The sequence below is a fragment of the Vanrija pseudolonga genome, chromosome 4, assembly GCF_020906515.1.
Source record: "Vanrija pseudolonga chromosome 4, complete sequence".
NCBI lineage: Eukaryota > Fungi > Basidiomycota > Tremellomycetes > Trichosporonales > Trichosporonaceae > Vanrija > Vanrija pseudolonga.
In genome coordinates this window covers 594,006-613,209 of record NC_085852.1, presented here as the reverse complement: position 1 = coordinate 613,209, position 19,204 = coordinate 594,006, and the positions used below count along the sequence as shown (strand labels likewise).

Below are 19,204 nucleotides of genomic sequence, written 5' to 3'. Positions count from 1 at the left end.
CAGCGCCTGATCGGCTGTGATACTAACTACGATCCGTTGGTCTCTTGGCCACCAGTCGCCGGATAACAAATCCCACGGCGTGAGCGAGGGTTAGAAAACTGGCAACTGCTGGTTAGAAAAATCGTGGGCGAGGCTAACGAAAACCCGCTGCTCACACGAGAATACTGGGATTTCTCGGGTCGGTAGCACTAAGAAAGCAAGAAAGCAATCAGCTCCTGGCCTAATCAGTTTTCGAGGCGCCCACACCTAGTCTTGGGTCCTTGCCTTATGCTTACTCCGAACCACAACACGCCCACTCCCACTCCCACTCCCACTCCCACTCCCACGCCCACCTTCTCGACGCAGCCTGGACGCGTGCGCTTGGCGCCCGCAGCAGTGGCGCCTCTCCGTGGTCGCTCCGGTCGCTCCGTCGGGGCCAGCTTACGGTTCCGAGACGAGTTGTCTCTTCGCCCTTCGCGCCGTGTGCGCCGCGACACATGCTGCGTGTGGCTGAATGCTGCTTCAAACAACATTCCAGACCTCGCTTCAATCTGCTCCACGATTGACCTCGCGATAAGGTCCGCCACACTTCCGTGCCTGCGGTGTGCCGCGAGCCCCAATAGATAGCATACAGTCTCACAAACGCCAAGTCTACCACGCGCTGTTCTGTCCCGTGAGGTAGCTCGCCGAGCTCTTCCACTTGTGTCCCTTGGCGTTGCCGACCTTGCGCAGGCCCTTGCGTGCATGGTGCCCGCTCTTGCCGCGCTGCTGCTGCTCAATGTCCTTGGCGACAATCTCGCGCAGCTCGTCGACCGCGCCCAGCTTGGACACGTTTGGACGCGCCCGCGGTGCGCGCGGAGCACGCACATACTGCGTGTAGTCGGACTGGGCGACGCCAGAGTGCCCAGAGTCAGACTCGCTGTCAGACTCCTCCTCAGACTCGGTGTACGTCTCCTCGGGCAGCTCGTCCTCGGGGTTGCCGTCGTTGCCGAGCGCGCGGTGGATGCGGAGGGCTTCGAGCTTGGCGGCAGCCGACGAGGATTCCGCGTCGGGGTCGGCGGCTGCGGCGTCTGCCTCCTCGTCATCCTCCTCCTCCTCCTCGTCATCATCCTCATCCTCGCTGTCCTCCTCCTCGTTGTCCTCCACTTCCGGGTTGGGCATGTCGCCAATCTCGAGCATGTACTGCCAGTTGTCAGCTTCACGTCACACGACCTCACACGACCAACTCACGTCCTCGAGTTCGCGCTGCAGTTGCCGTCCAAAGCCGCTAGCCTCGACCAGGAGATCCAGACGGACTCGGAGTTCTGGCTCCTCGTCCTCAGCTGCCTCCTCAGCGTCACCGACGACCTTGGCCGCCGTCTCCTCCGTGGCCTCCTCCGCGCCCTCTGCCTTCTCTTCTCCCTCTGCCTTGCCGTCTGCCCGCTTAGCCTCCTCCTTCAGTCTCCTCTCCTGCGCCTCGTATGCCTCCTCCTCAGCCAGCACGTCCTTCCACACGGGCCACGTCGCGCCCTCGAAGCGGAAGCGCTTGCGGAAGAACCGCCTGATGCAGTTGACGTCGCGGTTGAAGAAGCTGGCAGTGTCAGCGCTGTCTCGGGGCAGGCACTTACAACTCGGCGTTCTCGTGCCGCGTCGACACCATCTGAGGGAAGTCGATAACGATCGGGTCGCCACCGTTCCCCTTACCCTTGCGCGGCACAAGGATGTTGAACTCGTTAAAGTCGCCGTGGATGAGGCCAGAGCGCGCAAAGCGCATAATGAGCTCCATCAGCTGGCCGTACAGGTCGGCCACGTCGTCGACCTGCATCACGGCGCGCATGGGGTCTGCGTCGATCAGGCTCATGACGACGCAGTGGCGCGACTGGTCGATCGGCGTGGGCACGGGGAAGCCGTGGTCGTAGAGAATCTTCATGTACGTGAACTCCTTCTGCGCCGATAGGCGCGACATGTACATCCATGACGCGGAGGAGCGCTTGCCGAGGTAGTCGCGCTTGGACTTGATTGCGCGGAACGAGATACGACCGAGACTGGGGGGTTAGACGTTTCCGCTGTCCTCAACCCACCGGTGAAGCTTGAGCACGCGCTTCTCCTCGGCGTCATCGCGCACAAGGTAGATGTCACTCTCCTTTCCGACGCCAATCTTCTTGCCCACGCTGGCCACGCTTGCGGGCTTGCGGCGCGTAAAGGTGCGGAGGGAGAGGTAGTCGAGGCCGCCGTACGTCAGGCGGTAGCCATCATACCGCGCGTTGACGACGCGCGCAATGAGGTTGCGCTTGGCGAGCTGCCCACAGAGCTTGTTGACGTTGCCGCCCGTCAGGCCGGACAGCTGCGCGATGAGGTGCGAGGGCACGACCTCGTGGTTCTTGGATCCGATCTCGGTCTGCGGTGGTGTCAGCTGGGCGTAAATGGGTATGAGGACAGCCGACGCACGGCGGTGAGCACGCGGAACTCATCGGCGGTGATGTACCGCAGGTCGGTGGCGTCGAGCCTCATGCTGGGCGTGTGGGTTGTTGATGCAAGTGGTCGATATGTGTTGCGTCTTGACGGTGGTCGAGGCTCACAACAGAAATCTCAAGAGATGGTGGTGGTCACGTGCCGGCTTCAAATCGCATGGCTTCCACATGGAATCCCTGACGTCCCAATATCCTCGACTTGGAGCTTGATGCAACGACTTCTCATCCTGAACAATACATGACACTGCATACAACGCTGAACGCACCACAAGGACCGCAACAGCAATCCCCGCAGCCGAGAACATCTCACTACAGCCTGTCTGACCCCGCTCACGCCGCCTCGTCCTCAATCTCCAGATCACCGACCTTGAATGTCTTTCCCTTGCGGTCGTCGTAGTCGGTGGTATCGTGGTAATTCTTCACCCGAGCGCGGACATAGTCGATCCCGCGGACTGCCGTTGCGGTATCCTCTTCGGCTCCAATGAGTCCCAGGCGCCGAAGGAGGGGGCTCGGGGCAGGCTTGATATCGACGTCGTCGCCGGGCCGGACAAAGTAGAACAGTCCCAGGCGGTGGATGTGCGCCTGGTCCTCTGGCGGGCGGGTGACGCGGTGCGTCGTGCTCTTCAAGTACCCCGCGGACCAGAAGTCGAGCGTGTCGCCGACGTTGCACACGATCCCGCCGTCGACCGGGGGCACATACTGCCACTCGCCTGAGCCCGTCTTGATCTGCAGCCCGGCGACGTCCTGGCTCCAAAGCAGCGTAAGGCTGCCGAAATCGGTATGCGCGCGCGACCATGTCCGGCCGACCTTCTCGTCCTCTGCGAGCGGGCGCGGCCGGTAGATCATGTACCGCAGGTGGTCTTCCGACGCGTCATCGTACGCGTGCCGGCTGGAGAAGTAGTCCTCTGGCAGTTCTAGGATGAGCGAGAAGAGGGTGAAGACCTTGGCCGCGAGGGCTTGGGATTTCTGCGGCGGGCGTCAGGATTGGTCCGCCTTCGGCACCACGCACCCTAGAGAAGGCTTCAATGTCCTTGCGGTGCGCCTCGAAGAACGGGTGGAACGGCTCGTGCTCGTACGCGGGGATAAACTTGGCAATGTTCAGCGACTCGATGTTGTCGAGCACGTTGGTGCCCTGCAGCGTCTTCTCGTGTGCCTGGGGTCAGCGGAGGACTGTGTGTAAATAACATACCGGCCGATAGCCAAAGTAGTGCCCCCGCGTAAAGTCGCACCGAAGCCCCGGGGCGTCCTTCTCATCCTTGGGCAGCGCGAAGAAGGCCTGCCCGATATCGTACTGCTGCTGCACCTCCTCAGGCGTGAAGCCGGTATTGATGAGGCTGAAGAAGCCCGTGTCGTGGACCTGGTGTCAGCTGCAGGAAACCAATCTGTCAGCTCACCGCTCCTCGCAGCTCTTCCGCTAGCTGTGCCTTCCCGCCCGGCTGGTCGAAGTTGGCGAGATCGAGCACCTTGATCTTGGCCCAGGGAAGGTCCGTCGTCGTCTTCGCCGGGCGTTGCCATTTTGGCAGCGGGGCAGCTGTCGGCTCGGCTGGGGTCACGGCGATGGGCATCGTGTTCTGAGTAGAATTACGGAGGTGAGATCATGCCTGTTCATGCCTTGCATTGTGGCGACGCTAGCTAGGCATTGGACGTGGGTGTCGTCTGGGGTATTTGCCGACAGCGACTGTTATCGCCACAGCACGTCATTTGAAACCCTGACGAGCTAAAGCTAGCAGTGGGACACGCCGATGGTCGCCCTTGACCTGCTTGCAATACATACATGGCGGGGACGGGAACAACCATTATGCCTGCTCCATCGACTTAGGCAGGAGTCGCCGCTGTGACTGAGTCTTCTCGGAGAGCTGGAGGACGACGTCGCGGGGGGACTGGTCATCAGCGCACGGCCCTCAGTGGCAGGAATCTGCCAAGGGTCGCGGCTTAGGTTGATGGATCGCCGGCCTGGGTATGTCAGCATCCTCCATGTCCTCCCATATACCAAGCTGCAGTATGCATCTTTGTTGCTCGTTGAGGACCAACAAACAGTTGCACCGTCTGCATCTCGTCCGACCTTGTCCCCACCCACCAAGCCCCTCTTGGACGACCTCCACCAGCTCTCTTCCCCGACGGAATCAAAAGTCAATTTTTGCCACCAAGCGCACCTTCAGGGTTTCCCACGTGGCCCCCCGTCAAAAGTTCTCCACTGCGAGCAAGATTGTTGAACGCACGCATCAACGAGGCCCATCATCACAGTGTGCTAGATTACACCTCTCGACTGTTACTCTACTCGTACACACCTACACACCATGGCTCACAAGTCACATCGTCAAAAGGCGCTCCAGGCGCAGCTCGAGGCGCCTCGCGAGATCTCAGTCGTCAAGCCCAAGACCAAGAAGGCGGGCGTTGCGGCCCCTGCCCCCGTCGAGGCCGAGATGGACGTCGACGGCGAGGGCTTCTCGGACGACGACCAGGTCCTCATCAACCAGCAGGCTGGCCCCTCGTCTACTCCCGCAGCGGCATCGGCAGCAGCAATGGAGGTCGACGGCACAGCCGCCTCGTCGTCTGGCTTCGCCCCCCTGTCCGCCGCCGAGACATCCACCACCCTCAAGGGCGAGTTCCGCCGCGTGCCCATCCCCCCGCACCGCATGACGCCGCTCAAGCGCGAGTGGATCAACATCTACACCCCTCTGGTCGAGATGCTCGGCCTCCAGGTCCGCATGAACGTCAAGCGCCGCGCCGTCGAGATCAAGGTGGGTGGAGGAGGATTGTGGATACCCACCGGGAGCCGAGCTGATGAGCGCAGAGCTCGGGACACACCGTCGACTCGGGTGCCGTGCAGAAGGGTGCCGACTTTGTCAAGGCGTTTGCGCTCGGCTTTGAGGTTAACGTGAGTGGGGTGGGGGTCGGAGTGGCTGTTGCTCCGTGCTCATAGCCATTGACGATCCCCTCTTGTCTCCCTTGACACCCGCTGACGTCGCAGGACGCACTTGCCCTCCTCCGTCTCGACGACCTGTACATCGACTCGTTCGAGGTCAAGGATGTCAAGACGCTCCACGGTGACCACCTGTCGCGTGCTATTGGTGAGTCAACAAGGGTGGGCGCTGGGCTGGGCGGAGCTGTCGGCCTCGCTCCTGTGTCAGCTTCGCACCTCTCTCAATCGTCCTCAACGCAGTGTGTACCACATATTCTGACACTACCCAGGCCGTATCGCCGGTGAAGGCGGCAAGGTCAAGTTCTCGATCGAGAACGCAAGCCGGACACGTATCGTCCTCGCCGAGACGTAAGTGCTGTCATGCGCTGGTGAACCGCAGCACTAACCCCGCAGCCAAATTCACATCCTTGGTTCGGTCCAGAACATCAAGATTGCGCGTGACGCCGTCGTCTCGCTCATTCTCGGTTCTCCTCCTGGTGAGTGGCTACTGAAACCGCTCCCTGATAGCCACTAACTCCCCCAGGCAAGGTCTATGCCCACTTGAAGACTGTCGGCGCGCGGATGAAGCAGCGGTTCTAGATGCATGGAGGGGAGGGGCTCAGGTTACTTGGACTTGCATTCTCGTATTTCATTGTTGTGCATGCGATACCCATTCGGTTGATGTGGGAGAGAGCAACGAGTTGTAATCCGATTGATTAGGATTACGGCCACGTGACCATTAGGACTGGTTGATTAGAAAACTGCGCCACAGACCCCGAAAACGCCGTTTTTCCGCCACGCACTCAGTCTTTGCTGGCTCTGTCCAGATTTCGAGGTCTATTGTCAACGACGTTGAATAGACTTAGACTACACCCAAAAAGGCCGACATCATGGTGCGTACGAGGCCGACAGCGACGCCGAGACAGCGCTGACACGCTCCGCAGAAGCCTATCATCCTGCAAGGTTGGTGTCGCGCGAAGAAAGCGCGCGAAACGCGCGCCTGGGGGGCCCGTTCTAACATTTACAGGACACGAGCGTTCGCTCACCCAGATCGTCTTCAACGCCGAGGGCGACCTGCTCTTCTCGGCGTCCAAGGACAAGATTGTGAATGCGTGGTTCACGTCCAACGGCGAGCGTCTGGGCACATTCAACGGCCACAACGGTTCGGTGTGGACCGTCGCCTGTGACTGTGAGTTTTGCAGTGCAGTTGGGTGGCGCGGCGCCGGCACTGACCCGAGTCTAGCGCAGACAAAATACCTCTTGACGGGCGCGGCGGACAACACGATGAAGCTGTGGGACGTGTCGACGGGCAAGTGCCTCAAGACGTGGGAGTTTTTGACGGCTGTGACGCGTGTGGACTGGAGGTGAGCCGAGGCGAGGCGAGGAGCGGCGCGGCGTGGCTGGAGGCCGTGCGGCGCGGCGCAGAGCGCGTCAACAGCAACTGACCCAACGCAGCGAGGACGACGAGCTGGCACTGTGCATCACCGAGCAGCGAACGGGCCAGCCATCCGTCATCCGGACGTTCAAGATCAACCGCGAGGACCCTGCTGCGTCGTCGTCGACTCCCCTCAAGGAGATTATCCTCACCGGCTCCAAGGCGACTGTCGCGCTCTGGGCTCCCCTGTCCGAGTTCATCCTCACTGGCCACGACAACGGCAAGGTCGCCAAGTACGACGCCAAGACGGGCGAGGAGGTCAACTACGTCGACGACGCGCACACCTCGACCATCACCGACATCCAGCTCTCGCCCGACGGCACGTACTTTATCACGTCGTCCAAGGACAAGACTGCGCGCATCTTTGACTCGGACACGCTCCAGGAGATGAAGGTGTACCCTACCGAGACGCCGCTCAACTCTGCCTGCATCGCCCCTCTCCGCCCCTACGTCATCCTCGGCGGTGGCCAGGACGCCATGAACGTCACGACCACGTCGAGCCGCGCCGGCAAGTTCGAGTCACGGTTCTGGCACAAGCTGTTCGAGGAGGAGGTCGGCCGTGTCAAGGGACACTTCGGTCCCATCAACACGCTCGCGGTCCACCCCCAGGGCAGGGCATATGCGTCGGGAGCCGAGGACGGCTTTGTCCGCGTCCACTGGTTTGACGAGTCGTACTTCCGGAGCAGGCCGTTCGGTGACCTCGAGCCCGAGGTTGAGGTTTAGGTGTAGAGTGGGAGTGTAGCTGTGTCATGCATACATCGATGAAAAGGCGAGCCGTGAGGACGTGAGCTGCGTTGTAGCGAACGGCCGGCGTGGTGGAGCGGCGTGGGGTTGACGAACTAGAGTCTGTATCAAGTCCGGCACATCTCCTCCAGGTCGGCTCCCTCCTTTCGGTTCTCTGCTATCGCTGCTCACCACGCGCCATCCCTACCACTCTTCCCCGACCCGTAGAGAGAGCCTGTCCCGCCCCGCAGCGCCAATGCCTCCTTCGACGCCCCGTCGCCCAAGCCACCCCAGCTGCCGAGAATATGCTGCATGCCATGGGCCTAGCCCGTCTCCGTTGCTTGTCTACACTCTTGCGCGCTCGCTCATGCAGCAGCAGCGGCGTGGGTGGCGCTCTCGCGTTCCCGCTTCTCCTTGAGCTCCTTCTTCTTCTCGGCGAGGAGGACGTTTCTGGGGGTGTCAGTGTGCTTGCTCCGGGTGCGGCGCGTGGCGTGGCCGCAGCTGTCTGCTCCGTTCTGCCGGCACGAACGCAGCCCTCTCGGAGGAGAGCAGGCAGCCACACCACGCGCACGGGCTGACGCCCGCTCGCGCTAGTCACTCACTGCCTCTGCTCGAGGTGGTAGACGTAGTATCCCAGTCCTCCGAAGATGGTCGAGATGGCAACGTGCGCCTGGGGGCCTGTGGAGTCAGCACGCGCAGTCCAGAGAGAGGGGGTTGGGCGTCGGGTCGGGTCGAGATGCAGGTAAGACAGACACAAGCCGTGCTCGCTGCATGGGCTGTCTGCAGTTGGCGCGTCGAGCATGCCGCCGAGCTCGGTGTGCCATCTCGAGCCACGACCCAACGTCCACTCGTGCATTCGACTAACCGGCAAAGATGGGGCGCTTCTGGATACCGAGCTGGAAGCAGCGGGCAGCGAAGCCAAAGGCCGCGAATCCGAGGACTGTGGGGACTTCGGCCATGGTTGTGTTGGAGGTGCTAGTGTTGTTGTTGTCGAGCTCGTCGTCGATGCTTGCTTCGAAGTGTATCATGCACCACTGTAGATCGTGACTGCAGTGCCTCCCTCCGCCAGGCTGCCCCCCGGAGATTTGCAAAAACGCCGGGGCGAGGCGGCTTGGATTCACAGAGTTCCCGATTGGACCCGGCTTAATGCTGTAGTGACAACGACGTAGACGACATCCACTACACTCTACACCACTCACAAAATGCGTCCCACAACTATCGTCAGGAGCGGCATGCCCACCGGTGAGTGCGGGACGGGGGGAGGGGAGGGAACGGGCGGCGCGGAGCTGACGAAAAACAGGCAAGACCTGGGTGAGTAGGGCGATTCGCGGTTCGGTCGGAGCAGAGTGATCGACACACGACGACGACAACGATGGCGGCGCGATGGAGATGGAGATGGAGGGAACGAACGCAGGACGCGTGCTGACGATGCTAGTCGGGCTGGTGGGGTGACATGAAGGGCCCCAAGCAGAAGGGCATCTACACCTACTGTGAGTGCCGTGTTGCGGTGTGGTGTGGTTGGGACGCGACTGATGTGTGCGACTTGCTCTTCCGGCTCTTCTCTCACCGATCCCGCCGTGCTTCGCCTCGCCTCGCTTCATCGTCCTGCTCGTCGCCGTGCTTGCGTTCACGTTCGCCTGGACTCCTCACTGCTGTTGCTCGGTGTGACCCGGCCCATCCGACAACAATACGCGACAATGTGACCCTCCCACTCGACCTCCTCCCCCTCTCGACCCTTGTTCCTCCTCGTCTCCGCCTATCTCTTGCGCGCTCGCCCCGCCCACAGCCGTCTCGCCCTTCGCCCAGAAGCCCATGAAGGGCGCCCTCAACGGCTACATCTTCTGGGGCTTCCGCCGCATCGCCCAGCAGGTCCCCTACTTCATTGTCCCCTTCGCGACCGGCTACGCTGTGTACATCTGGGGCTACAACAAGTGAGTCTGCGAGCGCGAGCGCGAGTACCGCGAAGCGGCGCGCGCGTTGGCTGGGCGGAGACAGCAGTGGTTGTTGTGCAACTGCTGTCTCTCCTCCCTACCACCCCTCTGCGACACCACTCACACCAAACCCAGGTACGCCTACTACAACTCCAAGGAGGGCCACCACGCCATCCACGAGGCTGAGCACGCCGGCCACTAAACGATAGCTAGACTAACATGCATCTATGAAGGGATAGTGTGTGTGGAGGTGTGAGCGGGTGGTGTGGCGGTCGGGTTGTGGCCGGCTGCAGTCTCGGTTGCAGGTGAGGTTGCTCGGCCCCCCTCTTCCAGTGTGCCGTGGCGCCTGGCGTTGTCGCTCGCTTGCATGCTCGCATGCGATACTTCTCACGCCACGCCATGCTCTTGCTCTCTTGATCGCTCGCCTCCCGCAAATCATACATATTGCCATCTTGTTGATTTGTACAATACTTCTTTCAATCTTATCGTTCGTCGTCGTTCGTCTTGTGTCTCGCGGTGTGGCGGTCGGTCCGCCGTCGCCGCGCCGACTCCTCCCCTCCACCTCACTGCGGCCGGAAGAAAGGACACGCCAAACCGGCCGTGCGCATCGCCGCTCCGTTCTTAATCGCGAGCTCGACGCCCTGGTCCATCAGTCTCTCGGGGCCCAGCGTCTCGGGCTTGAACCCGGCGTCGTGCCACTGCTTTCCGCCTGGCTGACCGAAGCCGAGCGCGCCGATGCTCGTGCTCCCAGGCTCGCAGTACCACGGCTCGAAGAGGAAGCCGAAGCGCACCAGGCGCTCGCCCTTGGGGTCGTTCTCGTCGTGGACGACCACGGCCTCGACGTACGGCGGCGGCCGGGTGCGCGGCATGAGGAGGTAGCCGCAGACCAAGCCTTTGAGGGAGAGCAGCGCGGGGACAAGAATACGGAGGATCAGCGGCGCCTTGGCGTACCCGAACGCCTCGCGCGTGCGGTCCGGCAGGAAGACGGTGCCGGCCACCTTGCCGAGCGGCTTGAGGAGCGCTGGCATGGGCTTGAGGAGCACGTGGAACGTCGCGTCGCCGACCGCCTTGTTCTGCGGCGCAAACTTCTCGGCCTTGGCGGCGTATGCGACCGACCAGTCCCACAGCCCCGCGCGTGTGGCGGGGATGTCGGCGATGCCCATCCGCGCCCCGATCTCGCGCCAGAAGATGTACCTAGCCAGGCGCGTCAGCGCCGAGCACCGAGCTCCTTCCCCACCCGGCCACTCACCTCGACTCCTGCTCGAGCTGGCTCATCTCCCGCCACTCATACTTCTTCGCCCAGGTGGCCGGCTCGAACACGAACAAGGAGAGGGTGTACAGCAGGTCGTCGCGCGTGATCAAGGCGCCATAGCGCCCATGCAGCCAGTTGAGCCGCGCGAGCGCGACGCTCCCGCGCTCGCTGTCCAACCCGCCATACAGGAACTCGCCGATGAACACCGCCGTGTCTTCTGCGCGCCGCGCGGCGACGCTCGGGTCCGACAGCTGGCCCGACTTGTTGAGGACCAGCGAGATGGTCGGGATCGCGTACGTCTTGAAGAGGGCGAAGGAGAGGGAGAGGACCGCGATCCACGGCATGTCCTGGGTGGGGGTTAGCAGGCCGGGGACTGATGGTGAGGCGCCACGCAGAACTCGAGTCGTCGCGACCACTAACCGCGCGCAGCGCACCTTGGGCGCGCTGCTCGCCAACTCACATAACTCTGCATGACCTTCTGAATGTCCTCCGACTCCTGGTACGTCATCTTGCTCGGGTCGGCCACGAGGTGCTTGTAGCGCTCGTGCAGGGCCTTGTATCGGTCGAAGCGCACCCTGCGGACCGAGTAGACTCGGACGGCCAGCAGGGCGGCAATGGCGGCGGCGACGGCGTAGTAGTGCATCGCGGGGGAACGAGGCAGAGCACAATGGTTGACCAAGTCAAGGCGGAGAAGCCTGCGTTTATGTATCGATCTGTGCTTGGCACAATCTGTTAGCGTCGTCGTCGTTGCCGGGCGCCGAAGGATCGCGAGAAGCGATCAGCTGATCTGTGCCCCTCGCGCGGCTAAATCGCCACTTTGGTGCTTTCACTGTGCCCCGCTGCTGTTGTCTTGCCGTGCCCGATGGGCATGTAAGCGTCGAGACAATACAAGGCGCACTTGCTGACTTCTGCTGCTTACCTTACGCCCAGACAACGCCCAGCGCGCCCACCTTAGCAACACCGCGATACGCGAGCGCCTGCCCCGCCCCGCGCCTCGGCTAGTGGCAGGCACCCAATCTCTTTCCACATTCCTGCTCGGTCGGTCGGTGACGCTGCATCATTCTATAAACTGCTGCTGCTTCTCACTGCCTCGGCGGGATGCACGGCGCCCGGTCGCTGCAGCTCCAGCGGAGTACGATTACGAGCCTAGTGCTCGGCCTGGCGCTCTGCGATGCGACGCAAGACGTCATACAGCTGGGCGTCGGCGCCGGCAACGGCCAGCGTGGCATTCTTGTCTGGGAAGATGAAACCCTCTTCCGCCTTACACACGGTGCCTTCGGCTGGGAGGATACCGCGCACGAAGAAGTCGGACAGCGCCTTGCCCGTGCACAGCGACGGCTCGGCAGACGTGCAGTGGCCCCTGCCGTCGTGCACGAGCAGGCGGGACGAGTCGGGCCCAAAGCCCTCGACCATGCGCTGCGCCGACGCAAGTGGCGTGACGCTGTGTTTTAAAGTCAGTCAGCGCTATCGCGCCCGCCGCGCCGGAATCTATACCCACGGATCATACGTGTTCCCGATCCACAGGATCGGGTTCTTGGGCTTCCTCAGGCCCTCTTTGCGCGTCCACGGGCCGGGGTAGCGCTCGTACGGGCGGTCAGCCCACTTTGTGCACGGCGTCATGATGAGCATCCACAGGGGTGCGAGGGGGCTCTTGAGAAGGAGCTGGGTGGCGTCAGCGGTGCTGCCACAAACAAACGCCGGGCGCTTACATCACCGCTGAGGTGGACGAGGTCGCCGAGCGCGTCCTCGTTGATCGCTGGCTGGTCGCTGCACAGGATGGAGAAGATGGCCGAGTCTGTCTCTGCGACGGGCTCACCAAACACGTTGTCCGTGTCGAGGCGGCGCGCCTTTTCGGGGTCGGCGACGAGCGCCTCGTGCCACGGCTGCGGGAGGTAGTCGCGCGCGAGGGTCGCGTTGCCGTTCATGGCCTCGTGCAACGCGATAGCTACACCCTGCCACCGCACCGGCTGGTAGAGCATTTGTCCGAGCTGGCCGGGGTCAGCAAGCGAGCTCTAAACTCAACTACTCACCGCAAGCGAGACCTGCTCGGCAGTCACGATCCCGGGGCCGTACTTGCTCTCCTTGACCACGAGGGGCTTCTTCCACAACGCATTCAAGAACTCGCCCGTCTGGATCATGAGCGAGAAGGCCGCGCGTGGGATGTATGCTTCGTCCGTCTCGTCGTCCAGCTTGGCGGGCACGCGCTCGGCGAGCGCACATCGCGCCGTGCCAGCCTTGACACACTCGAGGAAGAACTGCTCATACGTCTTAAACGTGTCCGTCATGGACGACTGGCCCCAGGCCTCAAGCGAGCCGGTGTAGTCGCCCGAGTCTGGGGTCAGCACTGCCGCCACTTCAGCTGCTACTCACGCGACACGCCGTCGAGCACCAGCCGGCCCACGCGCTCAGGCTTGATGGCCGCAAAGTGCGCGCCGAGAATCGTGCCGTAGCTAAAGCCCCAGTAGTTGAGCAGACGGTCCTTGTCGCCGAGCGCGTCGACAATCGCCGCGAGGTCGCGCACCATGAACGGCGTCGAGACCGACTTGCGCTCCTTCTCAGTGGTAAAGTTGCGCACGAGCGTGAACTGCGTCTCGCCCAGCTGCTGGATCTTGGCCAGGCGGGCGTACTCGCGGTCGAACTGGCGTCGTCAGCTGGCGGTTCCCTCTGCACCACCCACCTGCTCCGGGATGCTCGTGTTGACGGGGTTGGTCGGGTCGCCCTCCTGCACGGGCGGCTGGTTGGCGACCTTGAACAGGGCCTGCGCGTACGCGTTGTCGTGCGTCTTCATGCGCGGGCTCGTCATGTTGACGCCGCGCGGGTCGAACCCAATGAGGTCGTACCGCCCCTCGGTGATGTTGCTGAACTCCTCGGCGAGGCGGTAGAGGAACGCGTTGCCCGATCCGCCAGGCCCGCCGGGGTTGAACAGCATCGAGCCGAGCCGGTCTGGGCTCGTGGCGGGGTACATGCGCAGGAAGATGCGCGCCGTGTCGACGACCTTGTCCCCGCCCTTCCACTTGCGCCAGTCCTTCTCGTCGGGGTTCTCCTCCACCTCGTTCCAGTTGAGCGGGGCGTCGAAGAACGCGCAGTAAAAGGTCTGGTTGGCGGGGTTGTCGGGACACTTGTGCCAGCCGAGCGTTGCGTCCGGCGTGCGGAAGACGGGCTTGCCCGCGTCCCATCGGTGCGGATGCTTGTGCTTGTGTTTGTGTTTGCCGAAGAAGTCGGGCAGGCGGAGCAGCGGCTCGGGGTTGTAGGCCGAGCGGATGGCCACGGCGCAGATGAGCAACGTGCAGAGCTTGAACAGCGTGAGCAGGGCGCGTTGGGCGCGGGTCGGCGGAGGCGCGGGCTTGCGCTCCGGCGTCGACTCCGGAGGAGTGCGTGTCCCGCTCTTCTCGGCCATGCTGGGCGTGGGCGTAAGCGTGGGCATGTTCTGCAGTGTGCCCATGGTGTTGCCCAGAGATATAAGTGACCACCAACACTGACGAAGCGCGATGATGAAGCTCCAGTCGACTTGCGCGCAACTCGGCTCCGTGGTCGCATGTGGTGCATCGGACCGGGCCGAAAGTGGTAGGAGCGGCGACCAGCGATCCAGCGACAACCAAGGCCCGAAGCGCGTCGACGCGCCGACGCGGCCTCGGGGACGCGCACCGAGGTGCATGCGTCTCGTGTGTGTCGCGTCCCGCGCACCGAACCGCTGGCGGTATGCATACTTGCATACTCGTGTTTGCTCGACGCGCGTCGGCGGGAAATGTTGCTGCCAAAGTGCTCGGCCGAACTCTTGACGTCATCCAAGACCTTGGCCGCCTCGTCCTTGGCCATGTTTGGTTGCGGCCTTCAACACTTGAGTCATCGACCATGAGCCAGACGACAGCTCGCGCGGAAGCCAGCGCTGCGCCAGCCCAGCGCATCCTCTTCCTCGGCGCGACGGGTGCGTGAGGTGTGACGCGCAGACTGACGCTCACAGGCTTCATCGGCTCGGCGGTCCTGCACGCCCTCCTCGCCTCGCATTGGGACGCAAGCTTCACGCTGTATGGGCGCAACTGCGCAGCCCTCAGCGCGATCGCGAGCCTAGCGAGCAAGGGCCACGCCGGCAGCATCACGACAGCGGTCTATGCGCTCGACGACGCCGCGCTGTCCGAGCATGTGGTCGCCTCGGACGCAGTGGTCAACTGCCTCGGGAGCGAGATGCCGACGCTCACCTCCGCGATTCTCACCTCCGCGCGGCACAAGTTCGAGGCCACGCGCCAGAGACTAGTCTACCTCCACACATCGGGGTGTGACGTGCTCGACCGGGTGCTCCGCCCCGGTGACCTCGAGGCGTGGGACGTGGACTTTGGCCCGCCGTCCAAGCTGACAGTGTACACTGACGCGGCGGAGCTACCTCCCGGCCAAAGCCCGCTCTCCGCCGTCCCGGACACGCCGCGGCGCGCGCACGACGCGCTAATCGACGAGGCGAACGCAGCAGGATATGTGCGCTGCTACACGCTTCTCCCGTCGTGCGTGTACGGCCCAGCAAGCAACCCGTTCGCGGCGGCAGGGCACGCCGCGCGCCTGTCGTGGCAGGTGCCCAACCTCATCCGTATCGCGCTCGACCGGCGCGCGCCAGCTCTGCTCGGCAACAATGACGCACAGTGGACGTGGAACCACGTGCACGTTGACGACCTGGCAGCGTTGTACGCGCTCGTGTTTGCGCGTGCTCTCGCCGGCGCGGAAGGGCCAAGACACTTCATCGCTGAGAACGGGTACTACACGCTGCGAGAGGTAGCCGACGCCATCGGGCGCGAGATCGCCGTCCGCGAGCTCGGCACGGCGACTCCGTCTGCGCTCAGTCCTGAAGAGCGGAGGCAGTACGCGCTCGAGGTACGCGCCGTCCACGAACTCGCTGACACACAGCTGACGTATCAAACGGCCGTGAGCCGGGCGGTCGGGTCCAACGCGCGGTCAGCAGGCTGGACCCCGGCGAACGACCACGCCGGCTTCCTCGCCTCGATCGCGCACGACGTCGCCGAGGTGCTCTGCGAGCGCGAGCGCACGTCGTAGCCACACCATGCATTATTCACCCGGTATATACCCTCAGCCAGCCGGACACGTCGGCGCGGCACACGAGGCACTGTGCGCCCGCGCCGCACCCTTCGAGGCGTAGCCGCACGCGCCCGTCGGCGTCGGTCGCGGCCGCGATGCCACTGCCCGCTGCTGCCGGGCCGTCGACAGCAGACAGCAGGTCCCGCCCGCGCATCTCGCCCCCGCGCATGCCTTCGCGAGGGGCAACATACCCGCCCATACTCAGCCTGCGGGCCTTCGGGCTGCTCCCGACCGCGCGCGACAGCGCAGCGGCGTACCCCGCTCTGGGGTTTGGCGGCTCGGCCTGCCCCGCCGGCAACGCAGCGTCGCGGAAACACTCGGCCTTGGCCTTCTTGTGCATGAGGAGCGGGGCGCAGAGGTAGCACAGGTTGAGGTGCGCGCCTGGGGTAGGGTCAGCTTGCTGGCAGCGGGCGGCGGAGAGGGCGTACATGGTAGTAGGACTGCGCTGGGCGGGCGGGAGAAGCAGAGCAGGCAGAGCGGCAGCGGCTGTGCCTCCCCCTCGGGCTCGGCGACGCGCTTGCTGCTCGCCGCCGGTAGTGGCCGTGTGCGCGTCTCGGGGCTCGTGAGCGGCGACTCGGGCACCTCGGAGGACGTGGACGCCTCTTCGTCGTCTTCGTCCGTCTCGATCGCCGGCGGGGCGGGGAGCGCCAGGCCGTCAGGCGACGCCGCGGCGTCGCTTGCACTGCGCGCGCGTGCACGGCGGACGGAGTCGAGCTCGACGCCCAGCGAGCGGAGGTTGAGGGACGCCATCGTGTTGTGAGGGGGATGCCGCAGTGTGTTGAATGCACAGGTGTGGATTGGCTTAGCTCACGCGACGGCGGCGACGACGACCGACTCGCCGGGCAGCACGTAGCCGAGCTGTTTGGGTGGCGGCGGCGGGAAGGTCACATGTCCACATTCACTTTCAGCCTGTTTCCACCCACCCAGCGCAGGCTGATTCGTGATGCTGAGGTTGGCGCGTTTCGCGTCGCCCGACGGCTGTAGCGGACACCCGAAATGCGCAGGCGGCGGCACCCTCGCCTCCTTATGTGTGAGGTATGCCCGCTGGTCGCTGGCCGCCATGACATTGTTATCGTATCGCGCATTGCCGACCCCGCGCCGGTTCAGGACCGATGCGGGGTGATAAGCGGCCGTGCTCCGCTGGCGTCGTCAATCAGCCGCGAAGCTGCTGTCAGCACCCAGCATTCGTCGCGTCGCCGCGCGTGCACACGCTCACGACTTGATGCATACGCGATCTCCCACATGCGTGGCACCCGCGGTACATCGGGTCTGACTTCTCGCCTACGCCCACGCTCCGCGCCGGCAGCCACACCCCAACACCACATTATACGTTCATTTATCACACGCTACACATCCCGTTAGCAGTGTCTGGGCCAGCACGTGTATAACTGACATCCGGACACCCGGGCAGAACTCGAAGAGAACCAGCGTCGCTTGCAAAGCGCCGCGGAAATAGACCAAAGACCGGTAACCGTGACAGCGTAAACTTTGATGACAGAGATAGACGTGACACGGCAGCGCTTAGACCGAGAGAGGGGCCTGAGCGGTGACGACCTTGGGCTCGCTGGAGACACCGGCACCGGTGCCGAAGCGCGCGCCGCCGACACCGTCGTTGAGGTCGTGGAAGCTAGAGCGCCACGAGGAGAAGGCACCACCGTAGTGGATGGCCGTGTAGATGAGCTCCCAGGCAAGGAGGCCCATTTGCTGGAATTGTCAGTGCACGATGGCACTGTCACACTTACAGTCAGGACCAAGATCCAGCCGAGACCAAGGACGGCAGAGCCAAGGCTGAAGCGCGTGAGCACGTGTCACCGCCACGACATGAACATGTCACCCGTTGTCACTCACCTGCCAGTCGGGCCTCCGTAGTCGGAGAAGAGGCTGCCCCACTGCGAGAGGATGCCGACCGAGACGATACCGAAGAGCCAGAGGAAGCCGAGGGCGCTGACATCGGAAATGACAGACACGAAAATGTTCTCCGAGCTGACGAAGAGGAGCACGACAAGGCTGTGCAGGGTTAGCTAGAGGTCCATGCGGCGGTGGCGGCGGTGGCGCGTGCGTTGTTTGTTTGGATCTGGAAAATGTGTGCGCGTGTGTGTGTGTCCTTTAGACAAACAAAGCCGTGGGGAGGAGAAGGAGGCTTGGCACCAGGTCCCCACGACGCGTAGCGGTGGCAGGAAACATCGACTCACTGGGCAATGAAGTAGACCATGCTGATGAGGCCCCAGGCGAGGATGGCCTTGACCGAGTTGGTGTACGGGTCATCGCCAAAGTAGCGGTAGCCCTTGACTGGGGGAGGTTAGCATAAGTTGGGGTTGAGGGAGGAAGACACTGCTCATGGACACAACGGGGGTCGCTGGCATGACCGCGGCGGCGGCGGTCGACGGTGGGTGCGATGTCGGAGCCGACGGCGTGTTGGATCGCCAAAGGCCACAGCGCGAGGAAGGCGAGGAAGGTCAAGGCCGCCCTCATCCACACTCCCCCTCGCTCCGCTCGCGGTTGAGTCACCCGCCCCGAGGAAGGTGGCCCACCCGCCCGCCCTCGAGCGTTGCTCGCGAGGAAGGAAGGTCGCCCACCCACCCACCCACCCTGCTGGCGCGAGCAAGACATCGCCCGCCCACCCACCCCTATGATCGCGAAGCGATCAAGAAGTATGCCACCACCCACCCCTCCACCCGGCTCCGCCTCCCCTATGCTGGCACCCACCCCTCCGCCCGTTCCGCGCCCCATATGTTGCACCCCCTCCTCCGGCTCCTCTCTCCCCCCTTTACTCACGAGCGCCGTTAATCTTGCTGAGGAACCCTGCTGTCACTGTCCAGACCAGGAGGGACCAGAAGGCACAAAAGGCAAAGAGCGCCGTGTGGATGGTGCTGACACGGGACATGTTGGATGTGTTTCGAGTGGCGATGGTTTGTTAGACGAGGAGACTAGTTGAGCGGTGTTGGCGCGTTGGTAGTCCTTTAAGAAGGGGGTTGGGCGCAAAAAAAGTCGTCGAGGCCTGGCTGGGGCGTTGTTGTGTGGTTCGGATGGATCGATGGGGTGGAACGTGCTCTGGCGTCTGGCGTCGCCTGGTTAAGTAGTGCTTGTTCGGGTGAGGCCGGTGCACCGAACAAGTGGAGTGAGTCGAGAGGAGCAGGAGCAGGAGGAGCAAGAGCAGTGCGTTCGCTGTGCCGGTGGCGAAAGGCAGCAAGACGAGGACGGCCAGATGACTGCGCTCTTGGCTCCGACCAACTTTCTTTTGCTTTTGGCGCGTGTTTCGGGCAAAACAGCAGAGGGCGCAGGGGGCGCAATGGAGGGGCGCACAGCAGCTGCACCAAAAGTGGCGTGACTCCAGTGTCGTGTCAGGGAAAAGCGAGTTATCTCGACGTCACTGGAGAATGCGCCGTAGGGCTGCCCCTGACGCACAGACCAGCTGGCAGCGGCCGAGGGAAGGCACCAGGGCAGCAGCACCAC

At 63.3% G+C, this 19,204-nt stretch overlaps 8 protein-coding genes across 14 annotated transcripts; 3 read left to right on the top strand and 5 right to left on the bottom strand.

The window, feature by feature from the left end:
* Positions 1-594: 594 nt before the first annotated feature.
* Positions 595-3,994, bottom strand: rio2 (Serine/threonine-protein kinase rio2; the record flags this gene model as incomplete). The annotated part of the gene is made up of 9 exons (XM_062772023.1): positions 595-1,161; positions 1,210-1,549; positions 1,587-2,003; positions 2,040-2,356; positions 2,407-2,470; positions 2,764-3,395; positions 3,439-3,582; positions 3,619-3,786; positions 3,824-3,994. The coding sequence occupies 9 exons, from the start codon at positions 3,992-3,994 to the stop codon at positions 631-633; spliced, it is 2,784 nt and encodes a 927-aa protein (XP_062628007.1). The 3' UTR covers positions 595-630.
* A 661-nt stretch (positions 3,995-4,655) lies between these two features.
* Positions 4,656-7,651, top strand: TIF34 (Eukaryotic translation initiation factor 3 subunit I). The gene is made up of 11 exons (XM_062772022.1): positions 4,656-5,170; positions 5,224-5,307; positions 5,401-5,500; positions 5,622-5,700; positions 5,746-5,828; positions 5,876-5,901; positions 6,198-6,224; positions 6,276-6,294; positions 6,359-6,520; positions 6,575-6,695; positions 6,787-7,651. Exons 1-11 carry the CDS (start codon positions 4,727-4,729, stop codon positions 7,487-7,489), a joined length of 1,848 nt encoding a protein of 615 aa, XP_062628006.1. The 5' UTR covers positions 4,656-4,726; the 3' UTR covers positions 7,490-7,651.
* Positions 7,652-7,783: 132 nt separating this feature from the next.
* Positions 7,784-8,517, bottom strand: LOC62_04G005479 (uncharacterized protein; the record flags this gene model as incomplete). The annotated part of the gene is made up of 3 exons (XM_062772021.1): positions 7,784-7,939; positions 8,092-8,167; positions 8,355-8,517. The coding sequence occupies 3 exons, from the start codon at positions 8,515-8,517 to the stop codon at positions 7,855-7,857; spliced, it is 324 nt and encodes a 107-aa protein (XP_062628005.1). The 3' UTR covers positions 7,784-7,854.
* A 174-nt stretch (positions 8,518-8,691) lies between these two features.
* qcr8 (Cytochrome b-c1 complex subunit 8) lies at positions 8,692-9,622 on the top strand (the record flags this gene model as incomplete). Its single annotated transcript, XM_062772020.1, has 5 exons — positions 8,692-8,731; positions 8,790-8,800; positions 8,925-8,979; positions 9,276-9,420; positions 9,556-9,622. 5 exons carry the CDS (start codon positions 8,692-8,694, stop codon positions 9,620-9,622), a joined length of 318 nt encoding a protein of 105 aa, XP_062628004.1.
* Positions 9,623-9,983: 361 nt separating this feature from the next.
* mpaB (Mycophenolic acid synthesis protein B) lies at positions 9,984-11,315 on the bottom strand (the record flags this gene model as incomplete). The annotated part of the gene is made up of 3 exons (XM_062772019.1): positions 9,984-10,614; positions 10,670-11,019; positions 11,133-11,315. 3 exons carry the CDS (start codon positions 11,313-11,315, stop codon positions 9,984-9,986), a joined length of 1,164 nt encoding a protein of 387 aa, XP_062628003.1.
* A 397-nt stretch (positions 11,316-11,712) lies between these two features.
* BQ2027_MB2248C (Putative hydrolase) lies at positions 11,713-14,180 on the bottom strand. Its single transcript, XM_062772018.1, has 6 exons — positions 13,350-14,180; positions 13,043-13,310; positions 12,703-13,004; positions 12,382-12,660; positions 12,171-12,334; positions 11,713-12,113 (listed from the first exon to the last, which is right to left on the bottom strand). Exons 1-6 carry the CDS (start codon positions 14,112-14,114, stop codon positions 11,819-11,821), a joined length of 2,073 nt encoding a protein of 690 aa, XP_062628002.1. The 5' UTR covers positions 14,115-14,180; the 3' UTR covers positions 11,713-11,818.
* Positions 14,181-14,524: 344 nt separating this feature from the next.
* LOC62_04G005475 (uncharacterized protein) lies at positions 14,525-15,731 on the top strand (the record flags this gene model as incomplete). Its single annotated transcript, XM_062772017.1, has 3 exons — positions 14,525-14,597; positions 14,634-15,529; positions 15,563-15,731. 3 exons carry the CDS (start codon positions 14,525-14,527, stop codon positions 15,707-15,709), a joined length of 1,116 nt encoding a protein of 371 aa, XP_062628001.1. The 3' UTR covers positions 15,710-15,731.
* Positions 15,726-18,950, bottom strand: LOC62_04G005474 (uncharacterized protein; the record flags this gene model as incomplete). Of its 7 annotated transcripts, XM_062772010.1 has the most annotated exons (8): positions 15,895-16,132; positions 16,180-16,891; positions 17,145-17,290; positions 17,326-17,455; positions 17,494-17,539; positions 17,600-17,758; positions 17,944-18,040; positions 18,527-18,950. In XM_062772010.1, 7 exons carry the CDS (start codon positions 18,633-18,635, stop codon positions 16,559-16,561), a joined length of 1,020 nt encoding a protein of 339 aa, XP_062627994.1. The 7 variants fall into 7 exon arrangements, with proteins under 7 accessions (XP_062628000.1, XP_062627994.1, XP_062627997.1 ...); XM_062772011.1 differs by lacking the exons at positions 15,895-16,132; positions 16,180-16,891 and adding an exon at positions 16,929-17,097 and having other exon boundaries at positions 17,145-17,455; XM_062772012.1 differs by lacking the exons at positions 15,895-16,132; positions 16,180-16,891 and having other exon boundaries at positions 16,929-17,455.
* Positions 18,951-19,204: the final 254 nt, after the last annotated feature.